A 20,775-nucleotide genomic window follows, 5' to 3' on the forward strand; every position below is an offset into this window, starting at 1 on the left:
TATGTGAACCATTTCCATTAACTATTTCCCTAATTTTGCCACCAGGTGGAATACTTTGAGAAGTGAGTCTGGGGAAAAGAAGGCAAAACAGAACATGAAAGGTGTGAAAAAGAAAACTGGATAACAGTTTGTATTCATGAAAGGATTAAGCTTGTTAACTCCTTCCTTTAGTGTTAAGGTAAACAACTTTGGGCATGAGGGGGATACACAAGACAAGAGCAGCAGGAGTCTGGGGATCTCTAGGTTATAGACCTGCAAACAAAGACGATAAAAGGGGCTCAGCAAACTTTTTTGTGTGTGCAAACACGGATAAGGAGTAAGAGCTGAAGGCTTTGGAGTAACTGATAGTAAAGTTTTATTGCCAAAAAAATTTAGAGGGTGTATGTCAGGAAGAGGGGAAAAGAGATGTTTTTTGTAGATTGCCTCACTCTGCCCATTTCAAGAGCAGAAAAAAAAATCCTTACAGAACAGAATAACTCATTTTAAGTGGCAAGTCTAACTCCCTGCCAGTTGCACTATTTTCAGTGTGAGGGACTGCCCCTTAATTACAAGAACTTAATTTTTCTAAATCAGTTTTTCAATTTAAAAAATTAGGCCTGTTCCAGGGCAGCTACAAGTAAGCAAGTTACAAAGAATAAGGCCAAAAAGTAACTTTACTAAATGCCAAAGAGCCCTGTTATATAACAGCACCATTGCCAAAATAAGAAGCATCACAGGAGATCTACAAAGCACAGCAAGTTCAACTAATTGCAGCAGCAGGCAGCAGAAACTTCTTATATAAATATCCTTATAACAAGTGTCATCTTCTACAAATGCAGGAATTACTACCTGAGAGTTTATCCTTCACAAGAACTAAAATACTCAAAACAATAAAATAATAGATGTAATACAGAGGCAAACTCTGTAGATTTTGTTCACTTCTGGATGTTACTGCCTCAAAAAATCTGAGTGCTCTAAGAGTACACAGCTTCTGCACCTGCAATAGGTACAAATATACATTAGGACTACCTGGCCACTTACACACATTACAGTAACTGCTTAAGTCTTTAGCAATTCTGTTTTTCTTTGAACTTCCAATTAACAGATCACCTAATTAATATTTAATAATTTGGTAATTAACAATAATTAACAATTAATTTAATAATTAATATTTACACTTTCGGTTCTAATAAGAAAGACACAAATTAAATGATAGCAACATTAAAAAGTGATATGAATTATTTAAGAAGAGAGGAATTTAACACTACACTTGATTGTTTTCCTTCTGAAGGCATTTGGACCGACTTAGATTTCTGGCATACAAATACCACGGTTTTACAACCTTGTAACATTGTTTCACAGTCTCAGTTATTTCTGGGCATGGAAAATAAGAAGGTTACTTTTGTCAAAACCTGTGACTGAGCCCCAAGGGTTTACTTATCTAATTCAAACCTTGATCACACAGCACCCTCTCTACAAAAATCAAATCTCTGGTCAGCTGCATGTCTGTAAAATGAAGCTAATGAACTGCATTAACAGGAGTCATGGGAGGAGTTTCCACATTAGAAATAAGGCAGGGAATTGAGAAAACACAAGTAAGAAGACCTAGGAAGCAATGGATTGTCACTCATATAACCTGCTGTTGGTACCCAGCTACTTGGAAGCAATTCTCTTTATGTGACATTGGTGTCAGGGGGAAATTATCTGAACCACAAATTATGAAGACAGGCTCTAATCTGAACCAACTTTACCACAAACACAGGAACCGGAAGGAGTTCTTGTAATGGTGACAAGGGATATGTGTAAAGGTTTCCTGTAGCAAGCATTGGGAGGCTACCACTACTCATACCACAAGATCCACTCAACTCCTGCTTTTCGAACTTGCTCTCACCAGGATCGCACATCTTTTTAACAGATTGTGACAGTTCTCTTCTTTACCCTACAGAATCACAGAATAGCTTGGGTTGGAAGGGACCTTTAAAGGCCATCTAGTTCAAACCCTCTGCAATGAGCAGCAACATCTTCAACTGCATCAGCTTGCTCAGAGCCCCATCCAACCTGATCTTTAATGTTTCCAGGGATGGGGCATCTGCCACCTCTCTGGGCAACTGTTCCAGTGTTTCACCTCCCCCATCATGAGAAATTTCTCCCTTATATCTAGTCTGAATATACATCCTTTAAGTTTAAAACCACTACCACCCTTGTCCTATTGCAACAGGCCCTGCTAAAAAGTTTGTCCCCACCTTTCTTATAAGCCCTCTAAGTACTGAAAGGCCACAATAAGGTCTCCCTACAGGCTTCTTTTTCTCCAGGCTGAACAACCCTAACTCTCAGCCTTTCCTCATAGGAGAGATGCTCCATTACAACAACCATTTTTGTGATCCTCCTCTGGACCTACTTCAACAGCACCATGTCTTTCTTGTGCTGGGAACCCCTGAGCTGCACACAGCACTCCAGATGGGGTCTCATCAGAGCAGAGTAGAGGAGCAAAATCCCCTCCCTTGACCTTCTGGCCACACCGCTTTTGATGCAGCCCGGGATACAACTGGCTTTCTGGGCTGCAACCGCACATTGCTGGGTCATGTCCAGTCCCTGATCCACCAGCACCCCCAAGTGCTTCTCACCAGGGCTGCCCTCAATCCCTTCATCCTCCAGCCTGTATTCATACCAGGGGTTGCCCCAACCCAGGTACAGCACTTTGCACTTGGTCTTATTGAACCTCGAAGTTCACACTGGCCCACTTCTCAAGCTTGTTCAGGTCCTTGGCATCAGAACTACCAGTCTGAGTTTATCTGTATTTTACCAGACTTGCTTCAGAATGATTAAACACTGCTAAAGGAAAGGAAGAACATATACATAACTATGTACAGATGATCCTTTGGGAAGGGAACAACTGATGTTCTGACAACAAATGTTCCTAATGGGTTATGTGGACATTTGCCATAGCTCATAAAACAGTATTCATAAAAAACCCAATCTACAGCAAATTATCTATTAAGTAATTTATCAAAACCAATAAAGAGTATAGTCAATGACCATATCTGGAACAACAAACATCCACGTACACTTAAAAAAACCATGCATTTCATATGGGAATTATGGTTTTGTTATATTCTTTCACTTTTAAGGACTTGAAAAAATATTATTACTCTTCCTTGTACTAATCCTCTACAATTTAATGGGATTTTATACCATCACCACGCTAACCTTTAAACCTCTCCTCAAACACAGACCCAGTCTGTGGAACATGAACAAAAACTGACTATTAGCTCAATAATCTAATATTTTCTATTACTGTACTTCAGCCATAGATCGCAGATAGTAGTCATGGCACTTCAGCTTTTATCAGGAAGTCCAAAACTGAGTAGGTACCAATATTCAGTAAGAAAGCCACTTAAAATAACATAAAAAATGTTTCCAAGGGTTTTGCTTTGGTTTAATAAATGCAATATAAATTAGTCATATGTAAAAGCCACAGAAACCAGTCCAATTCATATTCATAAGAAAACCACATATAGCAAAAAAAATCTGTTCAAAGAGTTTCCTCTCACTAGTTCAGCCAATTACTATTTCCACTTTGCATATTAAATTATTTGTGTTAAGGAGTAGCAGTATATTAGTCCCACTGCTTTACACACTGCACAAATATACACAGCATGCTCTCCATACCAACCTCAAAGCAGACATAGGAGGAGATGAAAGAAAAACTTTATGAAGATAAGGTAAGGATTAAACAACATTAGGAACAGAAGGCTACAGAATAATGACAAACAGATTTTACTAACAGACAAATCAAAAGCAAGCAGTCCTCCAAGCTGACATCAGTTGTCTATTTATGCTACAGAAATAAATCATATATTCAAACCATAATTCAAATACTGCACTACACAGTCTCAAAGATTTTCCTGTAAAACACCACTCTTGTAAAAAAATTAATTTATATACTATTTCAACCACTTTACAAAAATCAACTTGATCTTGTAATTATTAATTCAAATTTTAAACCCCTATCTTATTCCAGATTCTGATATTTATGCCTTCTGAATACACAGTATTGTAGAATGTTGAATAAGTCTAAAAAGGGATCCTTTTTAATCTTAGTAACTTTGACATCTGCCTCTGTTACTCCTCAGTGTAATGCTTTCTCTTTCATGCCTTGCATTCTTGTACAAAAGTGCTGCAAACTGCCACCAAAAACACAATAATTTAACTCCTCTTACACCACATAAATGCAACTAATATTTCAGTCAATTAAACATAATCTTCTCAGCCTATGAAATGATTAACAGTTACGTAACCCATGATGTCTAATTTTAGCTTCTATGTTTCTATTTTCGGTGAAGATCCGTGAGAATGGCATACAGCCGAAAAACATTTTCTATCTCTTCTTTCAGGAAGAAAGCACTGAAAACAACAGTCAACAAATATTCTGTTCTTCAGCATGCAGAGAACTAAGCACACGGAGAACAGGCCTATAACAGCTCAAATTTTGATTACAGCTGCAAAGACCTAATTAAACAAAGAAGTCACCAATTTTTTTAAATGGATCACAACAGATGCTAAACGAAACAACTTCACACTGCTAGGTAGAACTGAGAATATTAAGTCTCAGAACTATTTGGTCTTAAAAGCAGAGGATATGCTGAGTTAAACAGCTTGAAAAGCTGGAAAGTCACTTTGTTACAAACACAGCCAAAGCGAACAAACAGACTTTTCTATGAAGCAGTCAAACGAGAAAATGTTTCAATAATGTATATTTTTCAGACACATTACCTAATAACTCAGGACAACATATTAAAGTCACTTTTACCCTTGCAAAACAGCCTTTTCACTCAAGCTATTTAACCTACTAGCCTCTGAGAGAGAAGATCCCAGACACATAAGAACAATGACCTTATACTACCATGTATAGTGTCATTCACAGTGGCATGAAACTTACTTCAGACTGAGACTTCTAGGAAAAATTAAAGATTTTTGCTATAAAATTCAAATTCATCAAGACCTTTTATTGGTCTTCATTTACCTAATTTTGTTTGGAATACTACATAACTTTTCAATATGAAAGCAAAAAAAGTGAAACCAACATCTATTTTATTGGTTTTTCTGTGATTTAGTGTGCATTGATTTTATTTAAACTGATCTATGGCTTAATTGTTTGTTATTTGCATAACAAAAAAAAAATCATTTAAAAAACACAGGGAGAATTTACTGCACAGGTTACAAGACTACTAGACTTTTCTGAAAACTATCAATTGGATCATCAGAACAGAATCTGAAATAAGAAAATCTAAATAGGTCACAGTAATACAGAAAAAGAGATAAAATAACACTGTCGAAAATCTCACCAGTCATGTTAACCGGGTTTTCTTAGTTCTTACCCTCGATTATTTCATTAGTTTTCAGGTTAAAAGATTTCCAACAATAAACTTACAGAACACTGACATTCTTGCAACAGGTCTCAAAAATAAACAACGAGGAGTTAAAGCAAAAATAGTTTCCTGACTAGAAGTACATTTGGTTATTGTGGATTGTCTGTAAAGACAACTCCCAAGAGCTACAGTAAAATATCCACAGCAGGAGACCTTCTACAGTCCAGTACTATCTAATCCAAGCAGAACAGCAAGAACTCTTCAAAGAACAGCGTCAGATTCCTTAAACATAACCAATGACTAGGCTCTTACAGTCTCCAAAGAAGGCAAAAAAAAACCAATTAAAAAAAGGGGAGAGAGCTCTAAAGCATCTACCATTTAAGATGCACTGAGACCAAAATCTGAGGTAAAATCACTTAACCTTTGGCATGTGTGCTACCTCTTCATTCACTGATTACCAATTATAAGTACAGCAACCTGCAGTTTACAGAAAGACACTGAGAAATGTCATCAAATTATTTTCATTTTTAATGGCTCCTTTCACTTGGCTTCCTTCTAAGATCTCACATGCGCCTACATGGTCAAAAGATATATGAGAACTCTTCATAAAAAGTCCCTCATAAAAGAAAAAAATTATCTTTGGCATGAGTCCAGCTTCTTTCCCAAGATCTGGTAATTTCCATTATTAGGGTGGATTGTGTGCTCTTTCAACACCCCTGCAATCTCAGTTCTAAGGATATTGCTTTCCTTGTGAACAACCCTAAAACTCTATTTCCTTCAATTTTCTCTGGTCCTTAAAATAGAGAGAACCCCGCCTGCCCAAATTTCACAGTTCTAGTCCCAGAATTTAAAAAGAAGTTACCTCATTCAGGCTTTTTTTTTCTAGTCATCGCTTCTGTGACTTCATAGCTGCACAGAGCTGAAGGCCTCAGAAATCACATGAGCTCACAGTGACATTTTGTGTCATTCTTAAAACACAGTTTTCTAGCTGAGAATCTCCATCAAAGGCACTACTCCATTCTCATAGCCAGCACTCAAACAGATCAGAAAACAGTACGCTGCTAATTCATTTTCCTGCCCTTTATAGTGCAGCCTTCTGTATGAAGTAGGCAACTTCAGCCAGAGCTATGATATTGTCCCTCATCCACTGTGGGGAAAGGAAGAAATTACAGAAACAACAAAGTATGGCCAGCTGGTCAGCAGATCAACCACAAAGCTCAGAACAGAACTTCTAGCCCTTGGACAGCCCCATGTTCACGTTATCCATCAAGCTGTACCAGTTCCAAATAATGGCAAATAATGCAATACAGACTATTAACATAGGTAATTTCTGATTAATAGCAAAAATCTTTTATACATCCATGCATAAATATGTATGTGGTAAACACGTGCACATAGACACATTTATTCTAGTAAAAGATCTGCCTGCTCCCAATCTACTACCAGAATGAAACATCAGTAAACAAAGAAAGCCTGAAGGCTATTACATAAACTAACTGAGTTGAGTAGAAAACAATCTGACAATTCGGTTCCCTTCCTCAATGTTTTGCTCACTGCACAGAAGAGGAAGAGACAACCAAAACTCATTTAACACATGGCAGATGAAATCCTAAGCAACCAGTATTACACTGACAGAAAAAGAATCAAACTGCTCAATAATTATCTCTTCAAAGACTTCTAGAATTATTACAAAAACAGAGGTTGGAGATTTTTTTCCCCCTGGATAGAAAGCTGATGAACCCTTATCTCAGCTGAACTGAGAGGAATAGGGGACCACAAACATTGCTTATTTCCTCCCTTCAAAACTTACTTTCTATGTAATCCCCTCTAGCATGGTAAAACTACAATCTAACTTAGTGCAGACACTTCACACATGTTCTGTCTTCCCTTACCAAATCCTGCAGCAAACCCTTCCACTGATTCTCACAGACACTGAGTCAGGTTTAAATTATGCCTCCATTAACCACTGTATGTTAGCTCATCTCAAAGTCAACAATTCCTGAAAAGTCATTCCTCCTGCCAGCCAAATGGCTTCCAAGTACTGCTCCCATTTCCAGGTGTGTTCCCTGCAAACTTGCACCACAAAGCTCTCTTCACCTTTTTTCCACATGTTGGTACTAAACTATCTCAACTTCAATTGTGCATTATCAGATCTTATGAAATCTAGAAAGAGCAGAGTCAAAACAAAAAAAAAACCTGTTATAAGATCACCACTCTGAAATGTGAAAACCCTCTTAGATTTTAGATGGGCAAAAAACAGCTACTTACTGGTTTCGGCATTTTTCTTGTTTTCTGTAGTCTCCTGTCCACTTAAATCTTCTACAAACTCTTTGTCCCCTTCTGCCAAAAACAAAATAAGTGGTACGTTTTTAAATTAATCAAAACTGAGTTCACACATATCACAGCAAATAGTACACATTCCAAAACAAGTTAAAAAAGTGCTCTAGATGTACAAAATACACTTTTCAGAAGATGACAAATAAAAAGCTACTAAATTGGCCAGTACCAGAATTTACAGGTCTCCAAGCAGTAACATCCTTTTTATTTTCTGTAGAGCATTAATGCACTAATGTGCAACAGTTCCTCAAGGGCTAGAAATTCTTTTTAAAACTTTTTTTATCAGACATCATCTACTATTAAAAACCTCTAACACTGTTTACAAGGAAGTAAAAAGTTTGAAACATCTTGAAGAAAAAGAAAAAACCTAACAATTTTAAAGCATCAAAACTGTATTTCATAAATCACCCATTTTTCTAAGTGAAGGAATGATACAGTCATTTTTCCAGAAATGAAAAGAAATGCAAGTACACCAACACAGTAAAAAAAGGAAAAAAATCTGCTCTGCTTGAAATAGAGCCTTTTTCTTTCTTTTTTTTAAGCAGAAAGGCTGTAAGTTATGTCCACGTAGTAATGAAAGTATTCACTATTGTGTTCTGTTCCAAAAAGTTTCTATGCCTTGAAAAAATATGCTTGCAATACTATAGGTAGACAGCATTCTGCCTCCCTTTCAGTCCATTCTAACTCAAAGAACAAGCAGCTAGTCACCTCCTTGCATAAATTTAAGTACTAACACCTTCTTGCACATATTTACAGTAATGACTTCCATGAATCACACCTGTTGCTGGTTTGCAAAGAGCATCAAAGGCGGCACAGTGCCTTCAAAAATAATATAAACTGGAATTAAACTTACATTAAGAAAAATGAGTGAGACATACTACTCAGAATATATCTGAGATTTCATTACTATAACTCCATGGCTGCAACAGATGAATAAAATTTTCAGAATTGCTAAAAGAAAAAAAAAAGGATAAAACCAGAACATTTAAGAGTAATCCAGTTATCAAAACCAAACTTTTGTATAAATGATCTTTCATTCATAAATAAAAATTAAAATACGAAGTATTTTTATATATAAATTACCAAAAAAGTTAATTTTCCTTGCTTCTTGGCAATAAAAAAATTACAGGATTACAGTAAATATTAGAAACATTTGCACAGCAAAGTAAGGTGCCTCAGCACTTCATTTTTTATTTCTTTTTCTAATCTGTAGAGATATGTTTGAAAAAAGGGACTGAAAAGAGATAAAGGATGGAAAGAGAATTTAAGAAGCATCAATGCTGTTGGCTGATAAAAGAAAATGAATGTTAAGATTAAGGATTACAGAAAAAGAAATCTAATGGCATAATGCAGCTACAGAGCAAAATTTTGTTTAACAAGAAATCAGTTTGAAAAAATTAAAACAGTATCTTTAAGCTATATTAATTATGATATAACTAATGCAGCCCAACTATAAAGGTATAATACTACATTTGTTTACAATAAACGCAATTACATTCCAGTAACTTTTTTTTTTTGTTTAATTCCAGAAGATATTCTAAAGAACTGGACAGTGTCAGTAATGTCCCAAACGCAGGCTCTCTGCCCAATGTGCAGCACCAGTTTACACGCCGAGATGAGGTATCTCCATTTCTTTATTCTAGTCTGTGCAAAGCAGGGAGCTGGATGCTAACCCACAAAAGGCTGGCACCACAATCATCAAAACTTTACAACATTTATACATTGCAGCAGACAAAGGAATCAGGGTTTATTGGCTTCAAGCTACATAGCTCTTACTGATTAGCATTCTACCTTCTATTGGTTAAATGATTCTCTCTTCTCAGGCCCATTAGTCCACATGCTCAGTCACCCTCTTCTGTTGAGTTTGTGACTTGGTGGGCCCCGAGTCCTGGTCGCAATCTCTGTCCTGCCAGAATTACCTTTTTCCCAGTTGGAGCTGATTCCTGCACAATTGCTGAGTTGGTTTTGTTAGTTTCTTCCTTATCTTGGGAGTTCTGCCAAATGTCCTTGTGGCTTGTGAATTCTGCATTCCCTGTGCCCACTATCAGTGGTACATCCTTCTCCCCAAGCTTTGTTAACCTTCCCCTGGATCTGAGACCATTGAAGCGTGTCAAGCCCTCAACCTTAACAAGGCAATTCTAACAAGTAATTTATCTTTCTAACACCGAGACATCAGCAGTAAGACTACTATTCCAAGATACTTTTAAATATACCCTTGAAAAATATGAATACGCATTTTCCTCAATTCCTTGCCCTCTTTTTTTTTTAAACCACAAAAGCTTTCAGGGAGGGTAAAAAAAAAAAAAAAAAATCAGGTGCTTACAACTCTGGCTTTTGATAAAAATTCAACAGCACGTTTCCATTTAACAGAATAGATTGCCTCCTCTTCTCCCCCCTTTCCCTAATGTACTCCTTGGAAAAATTCAAGGGAGTAATAAAAAGCAAAACAAGCCTAGCTCTTGTATTTGCTAAAGTTCCCTTGGAATCCTTCACCTTTTTGACAGTAGAGGTTCACTGCTTGAAAAACTGAAGGCAGATTGAAGCCCTAGAGTTATACTCAGTTAATTAACTATGCAAAAGCTAAATTAGATTCTCATCCACCATTCTGTAAGCATGCCAACTCAACAGTACCAAAAGGAATAGAAAGTAGCACACTATTTGTATGCGTCTTTAGTTACACTAGCATTGAAAAGAAGGGGTATGGTAAGATGACTGATAAGGAAGTCCAGTCTCCAGGAGAGGAATGACAGCATATGGCACAAGACTGAGATCTCAAGAACATGTCTATCACTTTCTCCAATGGCTGTCATACCCTCATACATTTTTTTCATTACAAATTCTTCCATGAATATGTCCCAAATTTTTGCTTTGGGTTTTACCTAAAGCTGTTGTTATAATACTAGCAACAAACCATAAATTACTTATTTGAAAACATATTTTAAAACCTTAGGTTAATTTTTAAAATCAGAAACACAACTACAAAGTTTTATAGGTTAATTCTGTGTCATCAAACCACAATCGGTAGACACATTTGCATGCAAGAGAACAAAGCTATCAGTAAAAAGCAAGAATCCTCTTGTGCAAAACTCAATACAAATAAAGTCTCACTGTGAGCCCCACAGATTCACAGATCTTATGGGCCTGAGAAATTATCACAGTACATGAGCAACAGGGAAAAAAAAAATCTGTGCAAAACAGATAGCAGCCCAGGTATTTTTGTTGAAATGCTTGCTGCAGTATCTTTCAGTAGAGTAAAGAAAAAAAATCCCTATCATTTCTTTAAAACAAACAAACAAACAAAAGAAAATTAATAAATTTATAGCCAACTATGCTGAACTTGTTTCCATTTTATATATAATGCAAAAAACAGCCTGTGTCTATATGCTTTCATACTCAAAATGTTGTTCAATTTCAAAACATTCCAATCACACAAATACATTGCAACTATTATATGTATATAAAAATCAAGAAGTTTGCAGATCTTAAAACTCTGCAAAAATCAAAATCAAATAAGCACTGAATAAAACAAAAAGCACCCTATCTATCCCTGTTATTGGCACCAGCTAACATTAAAAACAAAACACATATAAGGAAAACATTTGACCAAAAGAAATCAAAAATCACAGCCAGGCAAAATATTGTGCATCTCCACTGTTATTACTGGAGTGGGAGTTCACTTTTGCTACTAATGCATTTCAGATAAATATATATTTAGCAGATGCAACCATATCAGTTTTAATTTTTAACTTTGAAGCAACTAATTACCTGTAACGCTCATGTTAAATGGCATTGCAAATAGAGGGGAAAAAAACCCCAGACAATTGGGATGAGAAATTATATTCCTTTCACCTGCAGGATTCCGAAACCAGCTTGTGACCTGCTACACATCAAGGCTCATCTCACTTTGACATTTCAATTCCTAAAGGTGCCTCTTCCAAGTCAGGATTAGCAGGGTTGTGACTTCGCAGACTTCCTACCGCTACAACACTGAAGACCTTCAACAACGTATGCACTAATCTGGACTCTGGACCAAAAAAACACCAAAGTATCAGCAGGCTCCACATCACAAACAGACAAAAAAAAAATCATCCAGAACATCAAGAATTCTCTTGAAATAAAGAGCTGTGATGTCAATTCATTTCACTACAAGAGAGTTATGATTTTTAAATCAGTATCATCCATGTTTCCAGTTATGCCACAGAAGCCAACAAAAAAAGCAATTGTTAAAGATGACAAAGAAAGCTTTCTTCAGAAAATGATGGTGCATAAAATGCTTGATGCCAAAATTCTGTCAAATAATTTATGCAGCAGCTGTTTTCAAAAGAAACATTCATACACACAGCTATGGGTCTGAGGTCAGGTGAGGATGGGATAGAAGGCTTGAGCAGGATGCTTGGCTGGTGGACAACCAGCACTTAAAAGCAGAGTCCCTATCTGACAGCTTAGGGCCTTCTCTCAGAAGCAGTTCTCCCAGCAGGATCTCTCCTAAACTCAAGCAAAAGGTTCATCATCTGTTTTCCTGAATAGAGATGGCAGAGACCACAGAACTTTAGCCACAGCAATATAACTCATTTATTTACAGGAACTTATTTAAAATTAATATACTTTCACTTTGCAAAGTCTTATACCATTCCATTTTTTGCGGTACCTAAAGGTTTTAGATCTTTGGGGAGGCAGCAATAGGTAACTTAGAGGCCACTGTACCTGACTAACTGGTCTCAGATTTCTACAGAAACACCTCTCCACTCCATAGGAGTCTGTGAATGCCTGCAAGGCAATCATCTTTCACACTAACAGCTCCCTAATGACACACTTGCTGCAGTCCCATAAAGCAGTTCATTTGCCACAGACTTTACTTCTGTATACATCTTTTTCAGACGGACACAGAGATCGCCCACACAGTTGTCTGCAATATAAGCAAACCATGGGGGAACTAAAACAAGACATTTATCTCACAGAGAAAAAAAAAAGATTAAAAAACCCCAAGAAAAATAGAAAGTTGAATTCTATACCTAATATGTAATAGTTGAGATTTGACAAGTGCTAGATATCACATGCAGAGTTTTACATATCAACTTTTTTTTTTGAGTACTGTATCTTTCCCTTCCTAAAACCACTATTTTCCCCAATCCTCCCTTCCCTGAAATACCCAAGATAGGCTTGCTGTACCTGAAAAATAACTGCAGTGTAACTAGTACAACTGTTACACATTCAGCGTATTTATAGGAAAACACATTTTGAAGAGTGAGGTATTTCTTCTAAACTGGAGTTCCTGAGAACCTCAGAAGCACACTTGGCAGTTGCCAACACAGTAGTTCAACTAAAAGCAACACAGACCAGCCAAAGAATATTCATGCAATGCTTGCAGTTTTGCCAGTTAGTGAACTGGTACGTTTTAGACATGCCATACAGTTTACATACAATTAATATTTATTAAGTTTAATCTTATTTATTAAGTATTTAATGTATTATATATTTTAATATATATGTATTATTTTATCATAATATTATATTATTTCATTCATTTAACCTATTTTTTAAGTATTAATCTTCACTTCAAGTACCCGCAACTGCACTATTTGAAACAACCCTAAGATTCTGAGGAGTCCTACAATGACAAGATGGCCAATCTTACCACGTATATCCCATGCACCAACAAAAATGGAAATTAAGAATGGAAACTGATGAAGTACTGTTGTTTCTAAGCAAAATAAGCCTTTCTCTAAAAATACTGTTAGCAAAGAAATACAACATAACTGAAATGCAGGGTATAATGCCATCTCAAGCCACATTTTCTGAATGACACTGTTGAGTCTCTTAGAACTAGTTCCATAACATAAAGGAAACTTATGAATGTGAACTGACCACTCACATCATTCTTCCTATACAGTAACTAGAGTTATTAAATTGAAATGGTCTAGTGTAAAGATTATTAACTCCCTTTTTGGGCCAATTTATATATGTCTAAAGCAGAAAGAAAAAAAATTTAATTCAAACTACACCCAAAAATTAGCCTACTGGTACAGTTAGCCCACTAATGCAGCTCTTCGTTGTTGAAAGGAAAGAGTTCACCTAGCCCCCCCCCTCAGCTCTGGAGTAAACTTGCTGAGCATGCAAGATACACTGAGTGCTGCTTTAATGGGTCAGTATCTTTCAACAATCAGTACTTTCTTCAGAAGTTTGTATAAAGCTTTGTTTACATTTACAAACTTGAAAATCCTCCCTTTCCTCTACTCCCACAGACTCCTAATGCAATACAAAGCGATAGGACAGCTTTGATGTACTTAGCACATCCAACAGAAAGACATAATGCCTTAAACAACTTTCCTCTTCACCTCTGTCAACAGAAGTGCCCCTTCTCAAAAAGCAGAGCGAGACTGTTGAAGAAGAAAGGTCGTATACCTATCCTAGCAAAAGTTAAAGGAACTTTCTCTACAAGGAACTGCCTTCTAATGTCATAACCTCTACACTTTTTCCCCCCCCCAATTTTGTTCCTTGTAGGTGGATCCGTATCCTCACCCTCTTTACAGCTTCACCCAATGTTCTGTGAAAGTTTTTTTCTGGCAGTTCTACCACCATCAAGCGCTGCAACGCTCTCTAATGCAACGGCAGAAATAGTCAGACCAGAACTCTTTCTACCAACTCTACAAACACTTTTATACTTTTTTTTTTCAGTCAGCACTCAAGGAAAACTCTCTGGACAGCTCCTGACTTGTCACACCACGTCATTTTCCATGCATTTTCTAAAGTTGTTCCTTATACTTTTGCTCTCCAGTCTCCCAACCTAATAGAAGAGCCATGCCGCTTCAGGACAAAGCTTGGAAATATGCCACTGCCTTGCAATTGCCATTTGCTGGGATGTTGCTTATCTGGGAACATTGCACTGACTTGCAGTTTATTTTTCTCACAGTCCCTCTCACGCTAAATCAATAGATCAATAGAGGTAAGTCTTACAATCCAATAAACAGTTACTACTTGTCCCATCTTTAATGATTAAAAAACTACTCGATCACAGTAGCCATAACGCTGCTGCGCTCCATCCCCACGTCCTCCCTCGTGGCACACGTTGCCCGGCAGCGCGGTGCCAACGCACTATCTCGGAGCTGACAGCAACAACGGCAGCTCCACAATCTTCTGAACGCGTCGGGGGCCGTGCACGCAGATGCATCCCCAAAACACTCCTGTGGCACAAACACAACGGCAGGCATCTCTGATGAAAGCAAAACAGGAGTGAGATGCACGTCTGAAGCCTGACAGAAACCAGTCACAAAGGCAGAATTAATTAGAACTCAGAACTGCCACTCCCATGACTCAGTTTAAAAAACTGAATCTTTCTAAAAGCCTGTACCAAAAAGAGGAACATGAAATACTTGTCTAGGGTGTTACATAGACTGGAAGAGACAGCTTAATAGCAACTTATAACTGAAGTGATTAGTTGTGTTGGCACAGAGTCCAAAGAGGTTTTCTTTTTCCACGTTCAAATTAAGAAAACTGACAAAAGAGAAGCAAATTCCACCAAGCTGAAACTAAAACCTCTTATCTGCGCTAAACTTTAAGAGACAAAGTTAATTACAAATGCCTACGACTTGTACAACACATTAATCCATTCAAAAAACAATGCACAAAGGCTCATTCAGGGCCGCTGCACCCATTACGTCGGTCAGTACTTAAGGACTCTTAAAAACGCACATTTGTCGAAAACAATAGACAGCAACAGATGCTCCACAGCACTTGTTTATGAAGTAATTCCTTATTATTCCCCCGCACCGCCGCAGTCAGCTGGCCCGACCCGGCTGCCACATGTCTCCTCCGGTGTAACCTCCGCGCCGCGCCGCCCGGGGACATCAATAATGCACGGGGGCTGCGCGGGCACGCGGGGCGCGCTCCCGGCACAGCCAAGCGGGCCGGGGGTCGCCGCCCGCGCCCCCCTCTCGGGCGGAGGCGGCGGGCACTCCGCACACGGACGGTGCGAAGCCGCGAACCTGCCGCTGCAACAAGTCGCCTGGTGCCCCTCCGCCCACCAAGAGCTCCTGCGGGCGGGCTCCCGCTCCCGCCCCCGCGCTGCCCGCCCGCGGCCCCGCCGGCAGCCGTCCGCGCCCCTCGCTCCCCACCTCACCTGGGGCTCCGCTCCCTCCGCGGCGCCGGGCGGAGCGGGTGGACGAGCCCCCCGGGCAGGGTGCGTGGGGCGCGGCGCTCCCCGCTCCTGGCGGGGCAGTGTGTCCCCCCCCGCCGCCCCCTCACAGCGGGGCAGGAGGCGCTGCGGGGCCGCCCCGCGCTGTTCGGCGGGGCCGGGGCGCGGAGCGCGGCGGGCACTGTGACAGCTCTGCAATATGGCGGCGACCGCCGCCGTTCGGATTTTCCCCCCTATCAGATGTGGCTCCTGCGCCCGCACTGCGCACGCGTGGCGCGGCCGGGCATGCGCGGCGGGCGGCACGAAGCCGGCTGCCCGGAGGGGCGCGGGGGTGGCGGCCGTGAGGGGCTCCCGTGCGGGACGGGGAGGGACGCGGGCCGCGCCTTCTGTGTCGGGCATGGTGAGGGCGGGACAGGGAGATCCCGTGAGGAGACATCAGCGAGCGCCCACCCTGTGAGGCGGCGGTCCCTCCGCACCGGAACTGCGGCGCTCGGTGGGAGCCGGTGTTCGGGGACCCCGCAGAACCCGCCCGAGCGCAGCCCTGGCCGTGTGATGTGTGTGCCTGTGCCCGCTGCTCCAGCGGCACAGCTGCCCTCTGGAAACTCCCTGCTCGCCTGAGTGAGGAGGGGGTGAGAAGAAGGGGCTCTCCCGTTAACGCAGCCGGGCGGCGGGAAAAGAAACGTCGGTGAAGCCGAGTCAGGGAGGAGGCATTCGGCAGCGTGGGTGTTTCCCGTCCGAAGCCCGCCAGAAATAGTGCCGCCTTTTTGGCAGCGTTCGCTCAGGGGGCGCGGTGGGAGGCGGGGTGTTTCGCCAGATGAGAAGACACAGAGCTGGCGATGCCACCAGTCCCGGGGTGCAGCAGGCAGGAGCGGGGCTCGGCGTGTGCTGAGCCAGGGCCTGGGAGGGGTCGAGCTGTGATGACTCGAGATACCTTCAGGGTAAGAGCATGCAATACAGTTTGAGTGGAGAGCACCCTCTTCCCCTCCTCCATCTCATCGCAGTGATGGGACCCTCTCTCCTTTTTCCATCACTCCCTTGGGTGAAACAGTTGTACTGGGGGATGGGATCACACTTTTTTTTTTCTATGCACATATATTCAGTTTTTGGTACACAGTCCCAATGGGGATGGAGAAGAAAATAGTAGTAAGGAAGATCCTTCTGAAGGACAGAGAGGTTGAGGCAATCCCAGCCCTCACTGTGCTTTTTCAGTTTATTTTTGTTTTCAAGAAAGTGAAGGTGCTGCTTGAGCTCAGTGGCAACCCAACCAGGGAGGCCAAACAGCAAAGCTCAGTGCAAAGGGATCCACTTGAGCTACCAACTCTGAGTCATGCAGCTGCTATTAATACACCTTGCCCTGTGGCTGTCTGATAAAGAAAGGTTGGGGGAAGAACTATGAGGAATTTTCAATTAAAGACTGCTTCCAAATAAGAAAGAACATTCTAGGATGAATTTGCGGTGGGGGGGAAGGGGAAGAAGAGGAGATCAGCCTGGCAAACAAGGAATAATCTCCCAGAGAATCTGTGGGAGCCTCACTGACAAAATTTTTTTAATTATTTGGACAAAACTTAAAGAACATTCCAATAAAGTAGATGACTACATAATACAAACTATAGTGAAATGAAATTGAGTTATATAAGCTTGAATTTAATTACTTCTAGAGACATTTAATGAGTTTAATCTATGATGCTTTTATGCATTATATTGTATATTTGAAACAGGCATTTCTCTCACAGTCATCATCACAGAACTTGAACATCTCAGTCTATTAAAGGTAGGTTCAATTTCCTGCCATGGACTAAAATTTCATTTCTAACTTTGTTTGTGTCATTTTGCTCCAAGGAAGAAGTGACAATGACTAATTCCTCCTTCTTTCTGTTCTTCATTGTGAAGAACATCCTGGCATGAAATAGAATATTTTGCAGTATGTTACTCTTCTAAGTGTAACTTAAGTGTAACTTGCAGCCTCTGCAGTTACACAGTTTCACTGACCAGCCACTATTAGTATGCAACCTACTGTTCAGGCGGCCTTTTCTGCAGGTCAGAATAAGGGAAACAGAAAAAACCAAACAAACCCCCAGGAAAACAAACCCTGTTTCACTCAGCCACCTAAATAAATTAACTATGATTCACTGCAGTGCACAGATAAAATGTGTTTGCTTTAGTTGACCGAACTAAAGGCTTGCCTTTCTTCCAAAACAGTCCGTTCAAAACTGGCTCAGCTATAGGACTATTCCACTAGGGCCCAGTTTCTTTAGTAGTGTTGATAGCATGAGGAATAAAGTTCCTTTCAGTTTCTGCATTATCACCGCAGGATATGCTTTATCTCTTATCCTATTACATAAAGAATATTATTGCTCAAAAATGTCAAGATAAATAATAGCCTTATCTTCCTTGTCAACAGTATAATGTGATTTCCTTCTCACCTTGCTTCCTTAACAAGGTGTAAAATTGCAGTTTGTGTGATAAAACAGGGCAGTAAAAACAAAAGTGTAGTTAGAGATCGTGTTCTTTGTAGCCATGAAAATGAAACTAAAGAAAGAGCTACAGGCAATAAAAAGGGCTTTCAGATACCCATATCAACTTAAATTACACAGTTCTTTAAGAGGCAGGTTATAAAGATAAAGGTAATGATAAGAATGCCTTAACTGCAAGACATAAAAGTTTATCTTCCAGCAGTAATGCCAGAACACAGCTCTTCATTAAAAAACGAATTTTAAACTTTCATTGCCCAATCTGAGAAATCAATCCTAGAATCCCTTTTGAAAGTAAAGATTTCTGGGCAAATGCTTCTCCAGTGCATCTGCAAAAGCATAAAGCAGTCAATAAAGACCTAGTCTTCACTGTGTGTTAGAATCTACTTTCAATAAAGCTAAATGTACAGTTCAAGGGGCATTTACTAGACAAGGCATTTTGGAAAGGAGAACTGAGAAGAAAAATCACCATCAGGAATTTTTGATTTTTTTTTTTAACTTTAAATGGTATGCGAAACACCTTTACTTTATCCGCTAATTCAATTAAGATTTATGCCATCAGCTAGGATAGAAGTATAGTTCTGCCCCTAACGTGGAAAGCTATATGTGGACTTAGTCTACCAGCCTGGAAGCTAGCCACTCTGGGAATATTTATGTATATGACTCAACACACATGTACTCAGCTATTAATATGTTTACAGAAACAGACCTTATGTTGTCTAAAATTATTGCAGGGTAATTTTAATATTACTAATTGTATGGTGTAAAACCAAATTGTATTTTCGTTTGTTAATATTTGAATAACAATAAAAGGATATGTTGCCTTAATGGACATTAATTGTATTTATTTTTCCAACAAGTATGTTATGTTGCCTTTTAAAGTCTGCAGTAGCAACAAAGGGAATTTAAAGAATTTTGCGGTCATTAGATGAATCCAATTCACAGATATTTTAAATATTTGGTGAAGTTAAAACAAATGTCTGAAGTCATAGTTTTATGTCTGTTGTTAAATTCGTCTGTCATTTAAAATTTAACGTATCTAATTCCAAAAATTATTTTTCATGCATGGTATTAAAAGACCAGATTTCAATAAAAATAAAAGGCTTCCAGAAGCAACACTGAGCATTCCAAATTGCCTTTATTGCATGTGTATGTACAGTCTCAGCTTTGATCAAGTTCAAAAGGCAAAATATGGTATGACCCTGGGGGAGTTGTCTTTTTCCTTTCTGAAACACCATAGGTGTGTGAAGCTTACCTAGGTGTCCTCCGGGGCCATGGTCCTGCACTTTGGCAGCACCTCAACAAGCCTCAGCTCCAGTGAAGAAGTCAGGGAGTCCAAGTCTAGCACTCTTTGGTTGGATAATTAGATAGCACGAGTGTTTTAATGAAGAAGGACAGACCTAGTGTGCAAAAAAGAAGGGGGATTCTGCCTCCTCAGTGGAGACATGCAGGAAACAGAAAGCACCTGAAAGCCTGACCAAAACACCTGGCAAACAGGGGTCAGGAGAATCTACTGAAGCGCAGTGCTGGCAGCTGGCTCAGTGTCAGGCCATTCTACCTGCTCATTTAATAACCCAGCTGGACAGGCTTAGCCTCTAACATCGACACTGTAACCTGGCTGGCCAGCAGACACCTTTACGCTTGAAAATCTGAACCATTGTTTGCAAAAGTCTTTTCCTGCTGCCCAATCAACTCCTCCAGGTGGAAGATTAAAGGGGAACATTGTTTATCTTGATGACTGTGCCCACCAGAAGCCCAGGGTTGGGCTGAGTGAGAAGCCCATAGGCCTTACCACTGATCATCTCTCACACAGGACAACTTCTTCCAGTGACACATTTTTGTTTTTCTCTTGGGTATTTAGTCTCTGGTACTACAGCAAAGATACCACAGTGGTGTCAGCCTCACTCAGGGCCAAATTTTAATACCTTTTCTGCTCAAGACAGGAAGTAACAGAATCACTTGTAGAGGAGTGTGGTTTTTTAAGTGCCAAATATGGATCTCAGCAGTTCATTCTAAGTGAATCAGTATCTGCATCTATGTGGTAATAATTTGCTAATTTAATTTTTATACACAAAGTGTGTATTACACAGCCCTTATCTTCCATCTATTATTTCTCACAGAATATTCAGAGTTGGAAGGGATTCACAAGGATCATCAAGTCTAAATCTTAAATGAATGGCCCATACAGGGGATTGAACATGTGACCCTGGCGTTATGAGCACCAAGTTTTAACCAACTGAGCTAATCTCAATGACCATTATAATTTTATGATTTGTTTCTGTAACTTGGTAATTGCACAAGAGGCAGATTAACAAATAAAGCTGCTTGCAATTAAGATTGGGGCAGGCTGTCTGATCACCTGTATCTGAGATGGGACAAATCAGCTCATGTCACTGCTCTTGTGTCATGTCACCCAAACATGCCTCTTCTGATACATAAGGTTGTCATCTAACAGCTGACATTTAGCTGCAGTTCCTGCTTCTGTCCA

The 20,775-nt window shown here is 39.8% G+C and overlaps 1 protein-coding gene across 2 annotated transcripts in view; it reads right to left on the bottom strand.

Annotated features, from left to right (window-relative positions):
- Nucleotides 1-16,045, bottom strand: part of RDX (radixin) — a 44,831-nt gene extending 28,786 nt beyond the window's left edge. For both annotated transcript variants that reach the window (XM_064645262.1, XM_064645263.1), the window contains exons 1-2: nucleotides 15,802-16,045; nucleotides 7,617-7,688 (exon numbers count right to left, since the gene is read on the bottom strand). In XM_064645262.1, the coding sequence (XP_064501332.1) occupies nucleotides 7,617-7,628 (12 nt within the window). In that variant the 5' untranslated portion in view covers nucleotides 7,629-7,688; nucleotides 15,802-16,045. The remainder of the gene's footprint in view (nucleotides 1-7,616; nucleotides 7,689-15,801) is intronic.
- Between the last annotated feature and the right edge of the window lie 4,730 nt (nucleotides 16,046-20,775).

This window comes from Pseudopipra pipra, chromosome 2 (genome assembly GCF_036250125.1).
Source record: "Pseudopipra pipra isolate bDixPip1 chromosome 2, bDixPip1.hap1, whole genome shotgun sequence".
NCBI lineage: Eukaryota > Metazoa > Chordata > Aves > Passeriformes > Pipridae > Pseudopipra > Pseudopipra pipra.